This window comes from Phocoena sinus, chromosome 3, assembly GCF_008692025.1.
Source record: "Phocoena sinus isolate mPhoSin1 chromosome 3, mPhoSin1.pri, whole genome shotgun sequence".
In the NCBI taxonomy this organism is placed as follows: domain Eukaryota; kingdom Metazoa; phylum Chordata; class Mammalia; order Artiodactyla; family Phocoenidae; genus Phocoena; species Phocoena sinus.
In genome coordinates, this window is record NC_045765.1 from 42,345,214 (window position 1) to 42,364,956 (window position 19,743).

Consider the following 19,743-nt stretch of genomic DNA (forward strand, 5'->3'; position numbering starts at 1 on the left):
GATGACAGCTCCGTAGAGAGGATAGTTATAGGGAAGTACAGTTTGAAAAGTCTGGTTCCATTAGAAATGCTTGAAAAAAGTGGGGATGTTCAACCTGAAAATAATGGAAGACTAAGAAGGGAAGTGAAGGATGTATTTGAATCCCAGAAGGGCTGTCGTGGGAAAGAGGTAGAAGATTTGTTCTCTAAGGTTCTGGAAGGCAGGCCAGCACCAACCAATGGACAGAAGTCATGGGATGCAGACTTTGGCTAAAATAATAGTGACAATAATAACCACCGTGCCTAGCGTGTATCAGACCTGTACTGTGTAGTAGTAGACACCGTGCTGAGAGCTTTATTTGTATGATCTCGTTTAATCCCGGTGACAGTCCTGTGAAGCAGGTACTTTTATCATTCCCACATTGCAAATTAGAAAACTGAGTCTTAAATGAATGGAGTAGCTTCTGCCTCACATCACATAGAAAGTGAGGGGCAGAGACCATAGTCATAGCAAGTGACGAGACTCTGGGCTTCTTTTCTAGCCATTGTACATTCTGCCCCCTCAATGTTAGTCCCATCAGTCTGATTCATTTATCTTCTGTCCTGCATCTTTATACTAAGAAGGAATTAGCAGGTTTCTAGGAGACTCAGGTGTTAGTCTTCAGCTCCTTTAATGGGTGCTGGTCATTGGGATGTGAACCACAAAGCTCTTTATTTCTCTCTCTTGGGGTCTTTCCCAGCTTTCTCTCTGACTGCAGCCTTGCTTCTCATCTCCTTTAGACCTAGAAGACCGTGTGACCCTAGAGAGCAGGAACCTCGGTCCCCACGGTATCCACAGCCCGGTACCTGGAGCAGGCTGACTGCTTAATTCACACCAAGGGGTGAAACATATACAACAAATGTCTTCACTCACCCTTTTCATGGTTTTCTTGTAAGTTTCCATCCTGTCACCTGTCAGTCTCTCTGCTTTCATCTTGTGGACCAAAGAGGTCTTGTTATTGACTGTTTCTGTGTGTGTAGTATATTCTGAACTGGGTCATAAGTAGTGTCAGGAAAATAATTTTAGGGACAACCGCATAAGTTCTTTCCTGTCTTTGAACTTCATGAGCTGTCTACCCTAGGGTAGTGTTCTCACCTTCTCCAGGCACTAGATTATTGATCTGCAAAATGAGGGCATTGGCTAGATCAATGATCTTTCAAACTGTTGTCCCAGGCTGTAGGCATTTCAGAGGCTACCAAGTTGAATTAGTGGGAGGGCAGAAGGATGAGATTCTGGATTCCCACCCTCCCTCTTCCACCAAAGCAGCTCTGCTTTTTATCTGTTTTACATACTGGGGTTCTCCCCAAGATTCCATTTGAAACTAGAGCTTTAAACGAAAAAGTTTGGAAACTTCTGAGCCAGTCGATTTCTCTCTTAAGGGCTTTTCCAGCTTTGATCTACAATTCTGTGATCACACAGGTGCGTGCGCATGAATATGGATGTACACGAATTCATGGAATATTCCTGGGGTGAGGACTTTGTTGTGTCCTCAAATAACCATGTCTCTGCATAAGGTCTTCAGATTTTCCTATTCTAGCCACTTTAACCGACCGAAACTTGAATGCGTCCTTATCCTATACAATCCCTCATAACATAGGCTTATCTGGTTCCTGCCAAGTCAATAAGACATTGCAGCTGTGCTTAAAGCAGCCAAAACACCATTCGATTTGGGAAAAAAAACACTAGTGTTAACTCTTACCCAAGTACATTTGAAACCAGGGAGGCGGGTACCTGTACGCTTGCATATCAGCAAACACGCAAACAGACCTATCCCCCGAACACAAGTCCACTGCTGACAGATTATTTAAAAAGGTAGTTGGGATCTCACAAACCAAATTCTCTCAGTCTGTGGGTTTAGGATAAAATGCTGGCATTTTGTGGCAGAAGATCAGGGGCCCCCAGATTGGGCTGTCAATGCATGAAAAAAGAAGAGTAGTATCTGGCCCGGGGTTGATTGGTCTTTCAGAACCTCCCTTCATCTTAACTCTGTTCTAATTGGCTGCAGTCATGGGTAACACCTGGCCACGGCCACTTCAGAACAAGAGCCAGAGGGTAGGGGTGGGGTGGGCTTTTATGGCTGGAGTTCCTGGCAGACGTGAAACCAGCAATACCTTCCTTTCACATGATGCAAACCTTCCTGTCCAGTGAGGCTCAGGCAAAGACTATAGCAAGCCCACCTTTGATGAAATGCCAGCTTAAACATTCTCAGGGGCTCCCATAGAGCAGGCACCCAATGAATGCTTGGTGAAGAATGAATGAAAGTCCAAACGTACGATAAATTTGAAACCTACTAGGAATGGGGAAAGGAATATTCTTGCTATTCATTCATTCATTCACTCATTCACCTGTGAGGGTCTAATATTGCCAAGTACATACTGGACAAAGGGATGCAGCAGAGAATAAGATAGGTTTGGTCCTTGTTTTCAAGTTACTTAAGGTTTAGTGAGAAAGGTCCATATTACCCACATAACTATAGAGCAAAGTAGGTAGAACCAAACCTGAATCTGGAACTCAGGGAAGGCTCCCAGTGGAAGCAAGGAAGCTGAAAGAAGAGGAGGCTTTGGCTGGGTGAAGAGTGCAGGGAAGAACTCTAACTGGAAAGCACACGTGCTCGGAGATTCTGAATCAGAGTGACAGAGGGTGGTGAACCAGAGGAAATGTGTGTACACATCAACCTGGATTCAAACCTCAGCTCTGCCACCACCTAGCTGTGTGACTGCAGGCAAGCTACTCAACCTTTCTGTGCCTTGGCATCCTTTACTGCAAAATAAGAATCATTATAGCATCTATCTCATAGGGATTAACTGCATTAATCGTTATCAAATTCTTAGGACAGTGCCTGGTACATGATAAGTACTCACCTAGAGTACTCTAGAGTCTGTTTGCTTTTCTGTCTTAAAAAAGGGACAAGTAAGGAAGTGAGGACTGAACCTTTCTAGTTACATATTACCCCAACCTCCTGCTTCTAAGCTGGTAGTGGCAAGGGGGTTCCATGCTCTGGAAGAGCAATTGCAGCTGCTGGCTTGCATATCTGAAATAACCCACTGACTGAGCATGGAAAGGGCCTTTCCAAATCAGCCAAGGTGTGCATGGCTGGCCAGAGCAAAGGATGCAAACACCCAGTGATTGAGATGAATGGAGTGGCTTCTCCCTTAGAATGAAGGGAGCCAATGTGGCTTCGAAAATTTTGTTTTGGTACCTCTGGACCACAGAGAGAGGCAGGAAAACCAGAACTGTAAGTTGCACATCTGGAAGGGTCCTTTTGATCATTTAGTCCTTTTGAAAACCCTTGAACAAAGCTGGAACAAATTGAGACCCTCAAAAAAATAGAATTTTTTTTTTGCAAAGGATAATGAGTCAGTGGCAGAGTTGGGATGAGACCCCAGGCTTCTGCTGCGCTCAGTGTTGTAAAACTTGATATAAATTAACTCACTTTATCTTGTGAGGTATGCCTTAATATTCCCACCTACAGATGAGGAAACTGAGGTACAGAGAGGTGAGATGACTTGCCCAAGGTCACACGGCTAGTAGGTGACTGAGTGAAAATTCAAACCCAGGCAGTTTCAGAAGAAAAGGAGTTTATTTCTGAGCTTTCTCAGTTATAATACCAGGCCTGAGAGTCACCAAGCTTTCTTTGATTTGGGCAGTGTGACCCAATGGACAACAAACCTAATCTTTGGAATTAGAGAGATTTGAGTTCAAATTCCAGTTTTAGCCACATGACCTTGGAAAACTTTCTTCAGCAACTTAGACCTCCTTTTCCTCTCTCGTAAAATGAGAATATAATCTCACCTTTCTTGGACGGATGCAGAAACTCTCAGTTCTCTAGAATGGATTATTCTAGAGCATGGGATGTGACTGCAAAGAGTAACATATACTCAGCCTTGCCCTTGCCTGATGGGATGCTTGGACCACGTAGGAAGTGAGCATCCTTTGGGGTCTGGGACTTGATTTTCTACCCATCCATTTCCTCTTCCCTTCCAGAGGCTCTCTGCAGTGTAAGCTCTGGTGATCCTAAAGTAAGCCGTGTGTTCTCACTGCTACAGAAGAGTGAGGTGAAACCGAGGGAGAGAGGGAAGGCTGTGTGGGAGGGAGAAGAGGACACTGGGATGGACTCCATCAGTGAGGGGTGACTCTGAGAGGGGCAGGGGGAGTGGGGAGGGAGTGCTTCTCAACCTCTCTGTCTCCTATTTCTATATGTTTCTTTCTCTTACACACACACACACACACACACAGAGGAAACTGAGAGGCAGCAGTGGGGTAAAAGAAGCCACAAAGAACAGAACAAACAATTGCTCCAAATCCCAGCCCGGCTCTCCTGTTCAACTTCTGAGTGACTTCAAACAGGTTATGTCCCTTCTCTGGGTCTTAAGTGCCTCTTTTACAAAATGCAGGAGGGGTTGGGTGAGACGAGCTCCTGGGGACCCTTCAACTCTGGTTGTTTGGGATTCTTCAAGCCAGCGCAAAGGCACACTCTTCATAGGACTACTGGCTGCGTGGATGCACCGTCATGATCCTTCCCAGAAACCTGCAGCCTCCAGGGGCCTCTCGAGCCTCTGACCGCCAGGCTCTGGCAGTTGGGGTGGAAGTTTATGGGGCTTGCATTACTTTTTTCACACAAGATTTTTCTCTGGCATCCTTTTAAAAATTTATTTACATGTTCCAACTGAGCTGGAAGACAAAGCCAAGTTGCTTCCAGGACAAAAGTAAAACCGCATGCTTCTTAGTGCTTCTGGTATGAGCTCAGTGCGGTGGAAGGCACACAGACATGCTTGGTTCATGTCTGATGTTCATTTGGCTGGCTGTTAGAACCTGTCCTGTGGGAAGGCATGGGGAGGGGTGGGGACAGGGGGTCGTCCAGGCTGAAGGAGCAAACACCAAGAACAAGCAGGGTAGGCGGTTCCTAATACACTATTCCCTATCGCTAGGTATTATTCAAGCAGGAACCAGCTGGATGGGCTTCTGTTGGGGATGTTGTAGAGGAGATTCTTGCCTTTTATGGGAAGTGGACTAGATGCCCTCTGAGGCCCATCTCTACCTACTCATTTGCATATTCTTAGCTGTATTCATAGTCCCACGAGCCCTGATCTCTGCTTCTTTTAGCATAGACACAGGGAATTTGCCTTTAAGTGTATGTAATAAGTGGGTACCAACATTGTTTATTTCCTGAGAAGTCATTTCACTCACTCATTCATTCATTCAGTGACTTTTTAAAGAACACCGTTACATGCAAGTCACTTTGCCTGGTGAACTCGGAATTCATCAGTGAGAAAGGCAGACATATTCCTTCTTCCAGGAGCTTACAGACAAACAGGGAGGAAGGTATTACATAACTGGGTTTCAGTTGTGGATGAGATTGAGTTTGGCAGGGGGTTGAGGGACCTCAAGGATAGTATCTTGTCCCCAGGTATTTGGTGTTTTCTTTCCCCACTACTACTAATGATGATGATGATGGTGATGACAATGATTATGATGGTGGACATTGTTAACGTTTACTGAGTGCTTATTTTGGGCCAAATATTACTATGAGCACTTATAAAGTATTATTTCATTTAATTCACATGATAGCCCATGAGGAGGTAGATGATACCACATTCCTTTTTTTACAGATGAGGTAATGAAAACTCAGAGAAGGTAGGTCACTTCACTAATATCACACAGCTAATAAGTATAAAACCAGAATTCAAACTCAGGTCTGTCTGACCCAGAGCCACCCTTCCCAACTACTGCTCCAGCTCCCTAACTAGAGGAACCATACAGGAGCCAGACATGACCGTGGGTGGTATTGAGATGGCATGTGCAGAAGAAAGCGGCCGAGCTTGGCCTTACAGAAGGCAGAGACAGCTTTCTCACCACAGGGGAGCAAGGAGATGAAAGAGCAGTTTCTTCTCAAGACTGATACAGCAAAGCGGTCGCAGCATGGAGCTGGGGGCTTGGATGAGCCGCCACATGGACCAGAACTGCCAACTCTAACATTTCACAGGAGGTCATCTGCATCTACATGGTGGAAATGGCTGACCACCCCGGTCCCCAAGCCCCCCAGTAAGACCTGGGATGACCCGTCCTCTGTGTGTTTCCCTCAGCTACTTTGTGCACTAGAAATCACAGTTGTCCCTTGGTATCCATGGGGGATTGGTTAAGGAACCCCCGCAGATACCAAAATCTGCAGATTCTCAAGTCCCTTATATAAAATGGCATAATGGTATTTGCATGTAACGTACTCTCATCCTCCCGTATACTGTAGGTCACCTCTAGATTACTTGTAATACCTGATAAAATGTAAATGCTGTGTCAATAGCTAGGAATACAATATAAATGCTATGTAAATAGTTGCCGCTGTGCGGCAAATTCAAGTTTTGCATTTTAGAACTTTCTGGATTTTTTTCCAAATATTTTTGACCGGCAGTCAGTTGAATCCACGGACGTGGAACCCACAGACATGGAGAGCCAACTGTATAATTATAATGAAATTCTATCAGTGTACAGTGGAAAAGGTACCCAGTGGGAGTTTGAGAGCCTGAGTTTGAATTCCAGGTTTATTGCTGCAACTGTAGGCAAGATTTAAACTGAAGCCCTCTTATTGAGAGCCTATGTCCCCCTTGCACCCGTCCCCACCTCCCCCATGCTCAGCAGTCACATGGCACAGTATAAGAACATGGATTTTGGAGTTCTCTAGTCCTGGAGGGGAAGCCCAGCTCCATGACTTTATAAACTTTGTCACTGGAAAACTCACTAATCTTTCTGAACCTTAGTTTCTTCATCTGAAAAATGGGGATAATATTATCAACCTCCAGGACTATTATGAGGATTTAATAGGTAACTGTTTAAGTGTATATCATAGTGTCTGGAATGTAGTAGTCATTCAATGAATAATAGTAATCACCATTGTTATTATTGTTGTAGTTACTTATTAGGGGTTTAAGAAATTCTGGTTCAGTGGCTCAGGTTAGCCTGGTCATCCTATTCTTATGATCACATCACTTGGCTTTTGCCAGATTCCTGAGAGCCAGACTCCATTGAGGAGTGCTTGCCTTCCCCCTCTGCAGATCAGTCATGTAACATCTTGGATTCTCAGTTCTCATTTCTATAAAGTGGGGATGAGGAATTCTCCCTTGCTTATGTCATAGGAGTACTGCAAGGTTCAAAACCCAGTGGTGTGATTCATGCCAAAACATCACATGAGCTATATAACTTGGTGTAAAAATGAAAGGAGTTGCCGTTATTGTTACTGGTGCCCCAGGAGGCACCATATGGTCCACACAGAAAGACAACCAATATCTTCAGTCCTTCAGTGTTTCTCAAACTGGGGTCTGCTGGACCCTTTATAAATTCTCAGAGGTCTGCTTGTTCTCTACAAGAATTTTTAAATGTTGTGCTTTTTTATTTCAGTGAAAGTCAGATCATCAATATAAACAATCTGATCATTTGTCCCATGCTGTCAGTACTCCTGCTTGCAGTCTCAGTGGACTGAAGAATTTAACCATTGGCTCAGTGTTTCCTAAACTGTGCAGACGCATTGTAAAGGTCCACATACCTTCCTTTTGAGAAACACCAATTTGTTCTAAGATTTGCGGCTGATGCATCACAGAGATAAAGAGCTGTAACTCTGGAGAGCTCTGGCTGGTAGCTGTCTGCTGTGATCACAGTCTCAGAGCAGGGAGTGAAAACCGAGTCAGTGCTGGGCTTGGAGGAGGACTGACAGCCAGACAAGAGAGCTTGGTTCATCATGGGGCTCCAGGACCCAGGGGCTTCTTTAAGAAATAATGGTAGAGTTCACCAATTTCTGAAAGGCTCAAGTTCACTTTATGGACATACCAATGCTATGGAAATATAAATATACATCTATCCTACCATATATAAAATATGAATACGTATATCAGCATATATATGCACAGGCATATATATGCATGTATACATACGGACACAACATGTGAATATGTACAGATGGGTAGATTTAGTATATAAAGTTAGGATTCTTCACCTATGCAGAACACTTTAACTTTTTCAAGGCACGGTGGCATTCAGCAACATGTTTGGTTTCCCCAGTGACCCCATGAGCATATAGAATAGGAACTATTATTCCTGATGTGGAAACTGAGGGCTGGAAAATTGCCCAAGGTCACAGAGATACTAGCTGAGGATGGTATCTGGACAAAAAGCATGGCTTTTCTTTTCTGTTCTTTTCTTTATGACTCCCTGTTATAAAGCTCTCCTCTCTGACCCACAGTCTCCTTCCATCCTCTCTTCTAGCGGCCCTCCAAAGCCAGAAAAACATCCCTCCAAAGTGCTCTGTTACAAGAATGCTGTTGGCTTCTTTGAAGCTCCTGCATTCTGACAGGGACAGAAAGAACTGCAAAATAAAATGTAGCTCCCTCTTTTTGTTAAATCTTTCAAAAGCTTCCTTCCTTAGTTTCTAACTCTTTTTTTTTTTTTTTTTTTTTTTAACATCTTTATTGGGGTATAATTGCTTTACAATGGTGTGTTAGTTTCTGATTTATAACAAAGTGAATCAGCTATACATATACCTGTGCTCCCATGTGTCTTCCCTCTTGCGTCTCCCTCCCTCCCACTCTCCCCCTCCCACCCCTCCAGGCTGTCCCAAAGCCCCGAGCTAATATCCCTGTGCCTTGCGGCTGCTTCCCCCTAGCTATCTACCTTACTACAGTTTGTTAGTGTGTATATGTCCATGACTCTCTCTCGCCCTGTCAAAACTCACCCTTCCCCCTCCCCATATCCTCAAGTCCGTTCTCCAGTAGGTCTGCGCCTCTATTCCTGTCTTATCCCTAGGTTCTTCATGACATTTTTTCCCCTTAAATTCCATATATATGTGTTAGCATACGGTATTTGTCTTTGTCTTTCTGACTTACTTCACTCTGTATGTCTAACTCTTATTACACCCTAATCACAAACACTCTGAAGGAGGGGGTCAGTTCCATGCAGCAGCAGGCTAATTATGTGGCGGAATTTCTAAAAATTGTCATCTTATCAATTGCTTTATTCCTCTGAAGGGGGAAGAAAGACATACAGCACATACTCGACTATGTTTCAGACTGAATTAATTAGTAATTTGAAGCCTAATTATCAACTAATCTATTGGAACATGCAAGTCTTTTGTATTTGGATGCTATATGCAATTTGCATCCTATTAGTTGGCCGTTGTAAGGATTTGAGAGCTCATTAGGTCAGGGGAAAAAAAAAGAATGCAGATCAGAAGGAAACAGACACCCAAAGGGCTGACTTGGTGATGTTGTGACCGAGGGGTCACTTGGCAACAGATGGAGCCTGGCGATGTAATTACCTGAGGTCATTCGGTGGCTTTGAGGCCGCTGATGTGTAATTTCTGTCTTACTCTGGAGAGGTGATTATGCATGCCCCCAACCTTGCTCTGTGTATTCTCAAGCAGCAGGGTGCCCACGTGGTCTGTGCTGAGAGACGTCCTGATGAAGTGGAAAAGGCATTGGGTGCTGCCCACTAACCCTGGTGCCAGGCCTCGCTCTATCACTGACTTGCTGTGTGACCCTGGCCAAGTCATACCATCTTGCTGGTTTGACTACAAGCAAATGTTTCCCTATAAGCAAATGCGACTTAGATACAGCTGACTTCCAAAATCCCTTCTAGGACTAAGGATCTGGGATTCAAGGGGTGTCAAGAGTTTTCTTCCTTATGAAGTCAAAAATTTCATCCTTGCAAATGGTTTTTTTTTTGTCTTTTAAGATTTTTTTTGATGTGGACTAGCGCAGGCTCAGCGGCCACGGCTCTCGGGCCCAGCCGCTCCGTGGCATGTGGGATCTTCCCGGACCGGGGCACGAATCCGCATCCCCTGCATCGGCAGGCGGACTCTTGACCACTGCGCCACCAGGAAAGCCCTAATGTGGACTACTTTTAAAGTCTTTATTGAATTTGTTACAATACTGCTTCTGTTTTATGTTTTGTTTTTTTGACCGTGAGGCATGTGGGATCTTAGCTTTACAACCAGGGATCAAACACGCACCCCCTGCATTGGAAGGCGAATTCTTAACCACGGGACCTCCAAGGGAAGTCCCTTCCAAATGGTTTTTGAGGGTGAAACTCTTGGTTCCCCAAATATCATTGGACGGCCATTTGCCATTTAAAATGCAAATATCTCTGAGAAAGGTAGCATATATATCTGTTAACAGCTGGGCCTAAATTAACCTATCGCAAGAAGTCCTCCTTATTTCCAGTCCTGACCCTGAAGTATTAGGACAGCCAAGGCAAGGAAGTTTTGAAGGGGAAAGAAGGTTAAGCCAGGGATCTGAGGCTGGAGATCCACCCAGAAAGAGAGACAGAGCTTAAGAATTAGGCAAGGTGTTTTAGATCCTGCCATTTTGACCTTTACATATACCCAGCCCCTGTGCCTTTGTTCTATTAGTGACCTTTGTTCCAAAAGCAAGTAGAAAATATCCATCTCTTGTTCAATTAATAATATTACTCACAGGAATAATCAACACAAAATAACATCGCTAAAACTGAGTGATATCATTTGTTATAGACAAAAGGTAAAAATCACACCTTAAAGGAAACACCGAATCATAAAGACAGGCCAGGATAATAAGCTAACTTTGTAGAAAAAGCTATCATTAAGGAAATCTGACAATTGCTCAAACTGGCACATGGCAAAAATTTTTATTTATTAAAATTTGCTGGAAAATAAATAAAATAAAATTCAAAAAAAAATTTGCTGGGAGATGCAACCACTTTGGAAAACAGTTTGGACTACAGTTTTGACTGTTTTGAGTTTCTCAAAATATTAAACGTAGAGTTGCCATGTATTCTAGTGATTTGACTCCTAGGTTTATGCTCAAGAGAAAAACTTGTAACAAATGTTCGTAGTAGCATTATTCATAATAGTCCAAAAGTGAGAACAACCCAAGTGTCCATCAACTGACGAATGGATAAACAAAATGGGATACATCCATATAATGGAATGCTATTTGGCAATAAAAAGGAATGAAGTACTGATTCATGCTACAACATGGATGAACCTTGAAAACATTATGCTAAATGAAAGAAGCCAGTCACAAAGGACCACATATTCTGTGATTCCACTTATATGCAACATCCAGAATACGCAAATCCATAAGGATATAAAGTAGATTTTGCTGATTGCCTAAGGCTGGAGGAATTTGTGGGGCGATGGGGAATCACTACTAATGGGTATGGGTTTCTTTTGGGGGGGTGATGAAAAAGTTTAAAAATGAGATTGTGGTGATGGTTTCACAATTCTGTGAATATATATAAAACCATTGAATTGTATGCTTTAAGTGGATGAGCTGGATAGCATGTAATTAGCTCTTTAGAAAATAAGACAGGCAAAATAAAATTACATTTGGCTTTGGGAAAAAACTACTGGCAATATCAAACTTCATGATTAAAAAAGTAAGAGGAGCAAAACATGACGCAGGAAAAACAGACTTGTGAAAAACGATGGTCACAAAAGAAAACTCATAATTGTGCATGTTGCTAGGTAAAATTTAACATGTACAAAAAATTATTTTATGAGTCAAGTCTTCATACCATGGAAGATGATTGCACCCAATAAAAATAACTGCAGCACATGAAAATGAAAATAAATTTTTTTTTAAAAGCTTGTCTATGCCACATAAAAAAGGGAATAAAAACTAAATTGACATAATATTGTTTATGCTGTAAAACTGTTTCTGGTTAAAGATCTGTCAGCGCTAGCATCATTATGATTTAAACATTTATATTTATAAACAGTAAAACTATCACTGGTGTCAAAATGGAGGGTCAAAACCAGTGGGGTCAAAACATTTTGTATCATTCAAAGATGTGGTGATTTTGTTCTTATTGCCAAGTGGCAGAGCTGATTAAAGCTGGAATTGTGATGACTGAGGAAGGCCTGCCCACCAGCAGGGTCTCTTCCGAGGAAGCTTAGAGGTTCACCTTGAGTGTGCTGTGGTTTGACAAGCAGGGATGTGAAGGGGAAAGGGCAAAGCTTGGAAGTGCCCCTCCCACCCACGCCGTTCCCTCCAGCCAGGGACCACAGAAGCAAGCTGGGCCCCAAACACAGAAAGACCCACCATTTGAGAGCCTGCAGTGTCCTCTACTCACCAGATTTGCAAGGATATAGTGGTAGCCAATGCCGTTCTTCTCCAGCTTTACAATCTACAAAACACAACGAGAGGGGATGCATTAATCATACTGACAATTAAAGCTACACCACCAATGACCAGCAATTAACACTGAGTACTGAAAATGTGCCCTGTTCTATCCTAAGTACCCAAACTACAATATCACAGCCATCCAATGGTGGTGGCATTGCTGATATCCTTGTTTTACAGATGAGGAATTGAGACTTAGAGAAGTCAAATAAACTCTCTGAAGTTACCCAGCTATCAAGTGCAGATGTAAGACCTGACATCAGTTTTGCCTGATTCCAGGGGTAGAGTAGTGGTATCGTAACCCCAAGGTCCAGGCTAAAATGCTCACTTCTTTCCTTCTTCCATAAAGCCTTCCCATACATAGTGGGAATCTTATGTTGTATTGAATTCCTTGTCACTGTTACAACATCATCTGCTGCTTGGGTGGACAGATGGGGGGATGGGTGGAAGGATAGTCAAATGGGTAGGTGGATGATTCCACCCCAGTTCTTGAACTTCAAATCCTTGAATGGACCATATTCAGATACAGTTCCTTCCTTCCCTGAATTTTGTGCCTTCTTCCCTAAACCCGTTGGATACTCAGACATCAATGAGCCATTCAACCCGGAAGCTGGAAGAGAATGTCAGGATCATCTGGTCCGGCCCCTCACTCTACAGATGGGAAGTCCAGGCCAAGAGAGACGAAGTGATGTGCCAGCTCCCACAGCAGTATGGTAGCAGTGTCAGGACAGGGACCTGGCTATTGTGAGCCTTTCCATATGATGCCTGATTCAGAGCCAGGGTCCCCAAACACCCATCCATCTTCAATGTGCAGACCAACCCTAATCATTGCAGGCAAGAAAATATTTGTAGAAAGAACTACCCAGCGGTTTGCTTGGGCATCCAGACATTCCACCCAGCAAGGAACAGCTAAAACCGCAGTCCTTGGTTTAGTCCTAGCTGAGCCTGCAAGTTAACTTGATCTATTTCTTTATTATTATTATTTTTTAATCGTCAAATTGAGGTTAGTACACCCTGCTCAGTGCCTCTCTCCCCGCACTGTTGCAAGGACGCATAAAACACATGAGAAGCACTTGGGCTTCTTCTCTAACTGAATGAAATTTCAAGGTTATTAACACCCACATTCAGACATCTCTTTAATTGGATGTATGTGCATAGCGGCTCACATTTTTTTTTATGTAGGGAATAATTAAATGCAAGCACACACAATGAATGCTCTGAAACAGTGGTTAGCATGTGAAATTCCAGACTATGGAGTGCCAAGACTTTTGGGATGATAGTTTTATTAATAATTCTTCATTACTTTTTCATTTTCTTGTCAAATGATTTTTTGCTCTTTCAACAATGAGTTACCTTTATGAGAAACCTATTCAGCTTCTAAAAAGCACAAAATAGCAAATAGAAGATAGTTTGAAACCCAGTGCATCCAGGCAATGGATAAGAATAGTCCCTGCAGGATGAAAGTACAGGTTGAAACATAGGAAACAGCCAATAATTAATGACTTTTGACCAATAAAAATCAGTAATTTCATATGGTTTGACCTAACACAAACCGTCCAACCCATGTACTCACCTACCTACCTGATGGCCTAGCTTCCCTTTCACAAACATTTAGTAAATGCTTACTATCTATCAAGCGCTGTGCTGGAGATATAGTGGAAAGTGAAACAAGCATGGTGCTTGCTGTCCTGGAGGTCACAGTTTACTGGGAGGAGACCCATACTTAAACAGATGAAGAGATACAGGTACACAGGGTTACAAACTGAGAAAGTTGTTATAAAGGTAATGTACACTTGGAGTCCACTGCCTCACTCACCCTATTTCTTCAAAGCTCGTTTCCACTGGATTGCCTTAATTCACAATCTTTGTGTCTGGAATGCCCTTTCCCATTCTCTCTAACTATTCATAACCTTTATGGCTGATCTCTAATCCCAACTACTCTGTAAAGCCTTCTCTGTTTAATTAATTCACTCAACAAATATTTATTGAACATGGGCCACATGCCAAGCTCTACGCTATGTGCTAGGGACAAGCTATGAACAAATGAGGCAAGATCCCCAGGCCCTCACTGAGCTGAGTTGACACTTTAGCAGGGAGCCAGATGGTAAATATATAAACAGATAAATGAACAAGATTTCAGCAGGTGAAAAGCACTTTGAAGACAATACAACAGGGTAAGGTGATGGATGGCCTGGTCCTGGTGTCCCTCATCCATCTCTAACTCATTCTGAACTTAATGACTGTATTACATAATTAAGTGTCGTATATATTGATAAAGCATTATATTCTAATCACCCTGTTCCCTGCTCACAAACCTTCACTGGCTCTCCACTGTTTACAGAATAAACCCCAGACTCTTTGGGGTGGTTTCCAAACGTGGTCACAATCATGGGTTCATCTCCTTTTCATTGCCTTCCAGTAAACAATTGACATCCTCCACTTGGCCTCTTAAGCCCCTCTGTGAACCTTGGCCCCTGCATGCCCTCTGGGCCTCCCTACATGCTCTTACCTCCAGCTTAAAGGCTCTTTTCCAGTCAAAGGCTACCTGTAGATATCTAGACCCATCTCACATTTGGGATCTTAAGAGCATTCATTGATTCCCTATTCTTCGCATTCATTCAAAAACTATTTACTGAATACCTACTAGGTGCCAAGCACTGTTCAAGGCACTGTGGATGCAGCAGGGAAGAAAACAAAACAGAAATCCTAATAGAGCTTATATTCCAGTCGGGGCACTAGAGACTGAGACAAGCAGTTAATTCCCTATTTGGAATTCGGAATCATTGTCTTCCTCCTCAGGTTAGGCAGAACATTTGTGTTCGACTGAAAAGATCCCAATTACTGAATTGGGATAGTCTAGGATGATGCTAAGATGTCAGAATGCAAATCAGAAGATGTAACTTTTAGACTCACGGTCATTGTCACTAACTAGTTGTCTGAACTCAAGACAAATCATTCAACCAATATGACCGTCAGTCATCCCATCTGTAAAGTATGAATGCAAATGGTAGATCAGGTGATTTGTAAGATCCTTTCAGCATTTGGTCTTACTTTTCAGAATAGCAGAATCCAACGATTAAAAAAGTTAATACACTGCAATCTAAAATATTCACGCAAACAAGTTCCTTCCTTCCCAAGCACAAGTTTGTCCTTCGACAGAGGGAGTAGCTATAGACAGCACATGTGCTGAAAGTTGCATTTTTAAAAGGTTGGACCCTGTAGCCCGACCAAGATAGTTTTGACTTCCTGCTTTCCTTCTATGTGAAATCCCAGGCAAGTGTAATGTCTTGTTTCTTCATTTATAGAATAGGGGGTCTAATAGAAGCTGTTTTTATAGAGATGATGAGAGGATTAAGTGGAATTATACATGGCAAGAGCTTGGCATAGTGTGTGGTATATGGTAAGCACTCAGAAAATAGTACCAACAGCTTTATCTTTACTATGGAATAATACAGCAGGAGTCATCAGTCTTTAAGAATACCAACTTATCATTCAACACTTTCTCTACCTCCTATCTCATCTAATCTTTTTATCAGCCTTGTAGAACAGGGGCCTTCATTCCTATTTTACAGATGAGTACACTTATGCCAAAGAGGGAGTGACTCAAGAAAGCAGTATCATACCCACAACAACTTGAATGAATCTCCGGGGAATTATGCCAAATGAAAAAACCCATACCCCAAACATTACATACTATGTAATCCCATTTATATCACACTCTTAAAATAAGAAAATCACAGAAATGGAGAACAGGTTAGAGAGTGCCTGAGGAAAGGGAAAAAGAGAGGGAGAGAGGGAAGCCAGATGAGGACAAAAGGGCAACACAGATGATCTTTATGGTGATGGAAACGTTCTGTACCTCGAAGGTATCAATGTCAATGTCAATTTCCTGCTTGTGATATTTCACTGTAGTTGCTATAGTTTTCTAAGATGTTACCATTGGGATAACTGGATATGTGGTACATGGGATCTCTCTGTATTATTTCTTACACACGCATTTGAATTTGTATCTCAAAATTAAAAGTTTAACTAAGAAAACAAAGCAAAACAAAAGAAAACCAGTACCAGTTGGCACTATGAATACCTAAAATAGGTAAATCCTTACATATATCACTTTCTGTGGGGCCGATCTATTCTAAGTGCTTTACACGTATACATAGATTCTTCTAACCCCCACAAGAGCTCTCTAAAGGTAGTTATTATCATCATTATTATTATTATGCCCATTTTACGGATCAGGAACCTGGCCCAAGCTCACAGAGCTAGCAAATATTAGAGCTGGGGATGTGAATCCCAGGCAGTCTAGCTCCAGGGTCTCTACTTTGAACCAGTACTCTATTCTGCTTTACTTAACTAGAATTCCAGTCCCATGACTCCAGCTCAAAAAACTCCCATCTCAATGGAAACAATTTTTGCTGGTTTCTCTCTCTGAGAGGGAAGCCATATCCGCACTTGGTAAAGCAGAACACAGAGTTAACGCCTCAAAGGACCCCTGACTTTCAAAATCTCTCCTATTCAGTTCCCGAGGCCTCTGAGCAATTGCTGAGCCGGTGCTGAGATTCCCTGTGGGAGCCCCAGGGGTCTTGAGGGCCATTAACAAGCTCTGTCATGTTGTCAAGTACTTAAACCTGCCATCTTTACTCGTATAGCACTGTTCAGAAACGATTGCAAAATCTACTTCCTTGCTAGCGCATCTGAATACACAAATGTAATTTAAAAAGACAAGTGCCCTATCCAATGACACACGCTTTACTTCTGAGAACTGGAGGAACCATGGCTTAGAGATGTCTGGCTAAAGACTGCTGAGATCACAGTGCCCTTTCTTGGAGCGGACAATCAATTAGTTGCTCAGACACATGGATGTGTTCCAGGAAAGGGAGATGCCTCCTTGGACTCAAAACTGGTCAGTGGGCCAAATGGATGAGAAACCAAATGCTAGACCAGTGGGGAACAGAACTCAGAGCTAAGCCAGGAATCTGGCTCTACAGGTTGTGAGAGCAGTTTACAAACTCTACAATGCAATGTATTTTGCTTTTTAACAAGAAAAGGAAGCACTGGAGGTAAGTTTTTGGTTAACTGATCCGAGAACCATTTGACGTCCTGCGTGAAGGCTCCCACTGTTTGCGCTATTTCGTAACATGGCAGAATTAAACTGTATGAATTACAGAATGTGAGAAGGCAGGCCTCTGGTTTCACCTAGTCAGGAACTCTCTTTGTAACACCAAAGGCAAATGGTCACCCCGCTCGCTCATGAGCTGTCTCCCACGCCCACCCTGAGGGCACTTTGCTGCACTCACTACCTGGCCCAGGATAGCACTGAGGCGCTCGGATTCACAGTCCACCACCACCAGCCTCTCCTTTTTCTTCTCCAGGTCCTGGAAGAGCATCCGGTATCCCTCCTCTGTGGTTGTCAAAATGTTGACGGCTGTCACCTGCCAGTTCTTCTCGGCCGCTGTGTCTAGGACTTTCTGCAGGACGGACAGACCTGGAGGTCGGGTGAGTAGGACAGAGAGGTGGCAGTCAGGATCCACAGGCATCACCCCACTTCCGCCAACCCCGCTCCTCCACTAAACTCAGCTCCAGCTTGCTCTTTGCAAGTCTGAGCTCACCGAGGTCAGGTTCTGCGTCTGTTTTGTGTTTCTGTTTGCAGAACATAGCACGCAATAGAGTCAGTGATTAAACATCGAATCTGAGGCTCAAGTCCTGATGCTACAATATACTAGTTAAATGATCTTGTACGGACTAATTCACCTGGCTACAATTTAGTGTCTTCAGTAGTAAAAAGGGTGATGTTAATAATGTCCACCTCGCACTGTCATCGTGAGGATTGAATGAGAATGTCTCCAGCATGGCAGGGGTTTTATAGACATTGATTACTATTAGGTGTTTAGCAACTGCTGATTAAATGTGCTAATGTGATATCTAAACAGCACCTAATAATTGTCAACCACGTTTACGAATGTTCAATATACCTCAGTACCTAGTGCTTTGCCTGTCACACAGTAGGTATTCAATCAATGTGTACTGAATTAAGCTACTCTCTTCTCATTTATAGCTAAATGATAGAGGAATCCATTACTCAATACTGCTTTGTTTCATCTTTGGGACATAGATGGTGTATTAGTTTCCTACTGCGGCTGTAACAAATTATTGTAAACATAGTGGCTTCAAACAACACATTTATCATCTTATACTGCCAGAGGTCGGTTGTGTGGAATGAATCTCCTTGAGCTAAATTCAAGTTATTGGCAGGGCTGTGTTATTTTCCGGAGGTTCGAGTGGAGAAATTGTTCTTGCCTTTTCTTTTTTTTTTTTTTGCGGTACGTGGGCCTCTCACTGTTATGGCCTCTCCCATTGCGGAGCACAGGCTCCGGACGCGCAGGCTCAGCGGCCATGGCTCACGGGCCCAGCCGCTCCGCGACATGTGGGATCCTCCCGGACCGGGGTACGAACCCGTGTCCCCTGCATCGGCAGGCGGACTCTCAACCACTGCGCCACCGGGGAAGCCCTCTTGCCTTTTCTGATTCTGGCGGATGCCCACTCTCCTTGGTGTATAGCCCCTTCCAGCTTCAAAACCAGCAGTGACTGGTTGAGTCTCTCACATTATACTCTGGCCCTGACTCTTCTGCCTTCAACGTGCACACTTAAGGACCCTTGTGATTACACTGAGCTCACCCAAATAATCCAGGATAATCTCTCTGTTTTTTTTTTTAATTAATTAATTTATTTGTTTTTATTTTTGGCTGTGTTGGGTCTTCATTCCTGTGCGCGGGCTTTCTCTAGTTGCGGCGAGTGGGGGCTACTCTTCCTTGTGATGTGCTGGCTTCTCATTGTCGTGGCTTCTCTTGTTGCGGAGCACAGGCTCTAGGTGCATGGGCTTCAGTAGTTGTGGCTTATGGGCTCTAGAGCACAGGCTCAGTAGTTGTGGTGCGTGGGCTTAGTTGCTCCGCGGCATGTGGGATCCTCCTGGACCGGGGCTCGACCCCGTGTCCCCTGCATCGGCAGGCAGATTCTTAACCACTGTGCCACCAGAGAAGCCCATCTCTCTGTTTTAAGGTCAGTCGATTAGCAACGTTAATTCCATCTGTAACCTTAATCCCTCTTGCCATTTAACATAACATATTCACAGGTTCCAGGAATTAGAACACAGATGTCTTTGGCGGAGAGGGGAAGGTCATTATTCTGCCTGCAACAGATGGTTATTTCATATTTCACTCTTGCATTATTAATCAATCTTTTGCACATATATCATTTCTGTCTTCCAATAACATTGCTAATCCCTCCCATAGTGACCAGTATGGTGCCTGGCATAAAGAATCATCTGTAGATTGATTCTGTTGTTTCTTCCTTTTTTTTTTTTTAAAGTATAAGGTTGGTGTGCTTAAGTCTCACATTTACTGAAAGTTTACTATGTGTCTGGCATTGCCCTGTTAGCTTTCCTGGCTTCAATTCACTTAATTCTCTGAGGTAGGTACCGTTATTATCCATGTTTCACAAATGTGGAAATGGAGGTTCAGAGAGATTTAGTCATTGGCCCAAGGCCGCACAGCTAGCAAATGGCAGAACTCTGAGTTCAGAGTTG

General features: G+C 43.2%; 1 protein-coding gene across 7 annotated transcripts in view; it reads right to left on the bottom strand.

Moving 5' to 3' along the window:
- GRIA1 (glutamate ionotropic receptor AMPA type subunit 1) overlaps nt 1–19,743 on the bottom strand; it is a 307,667-nt gene that overhangs the window by 123,412 nt on the left and 164,512 nt on the right. For all 7 annotated transcript variants that reach the window (XR_004349192.1, XR_004349193.1, XM_032626637.1 and 4 more), the window contains 2 exons: nt 17,462–17,646; nt 12,112–12,165 (listed from right to left, as the gene is read on the bottom strand). Coding sequence is in view for 5 of the 7 variants with exons in the window: in XM_032626637.1 (XP_032482528.1) it covers nt 12,112–12,165; nt 17,462–17,646 (239 nt within the window). In the remaining 2 variants the exon portion in view is untranslated. The remainder of the gene's footprint in view (nt 1–12,111; nt 12,166–17,461; nt 17,647–19,743) is intronic.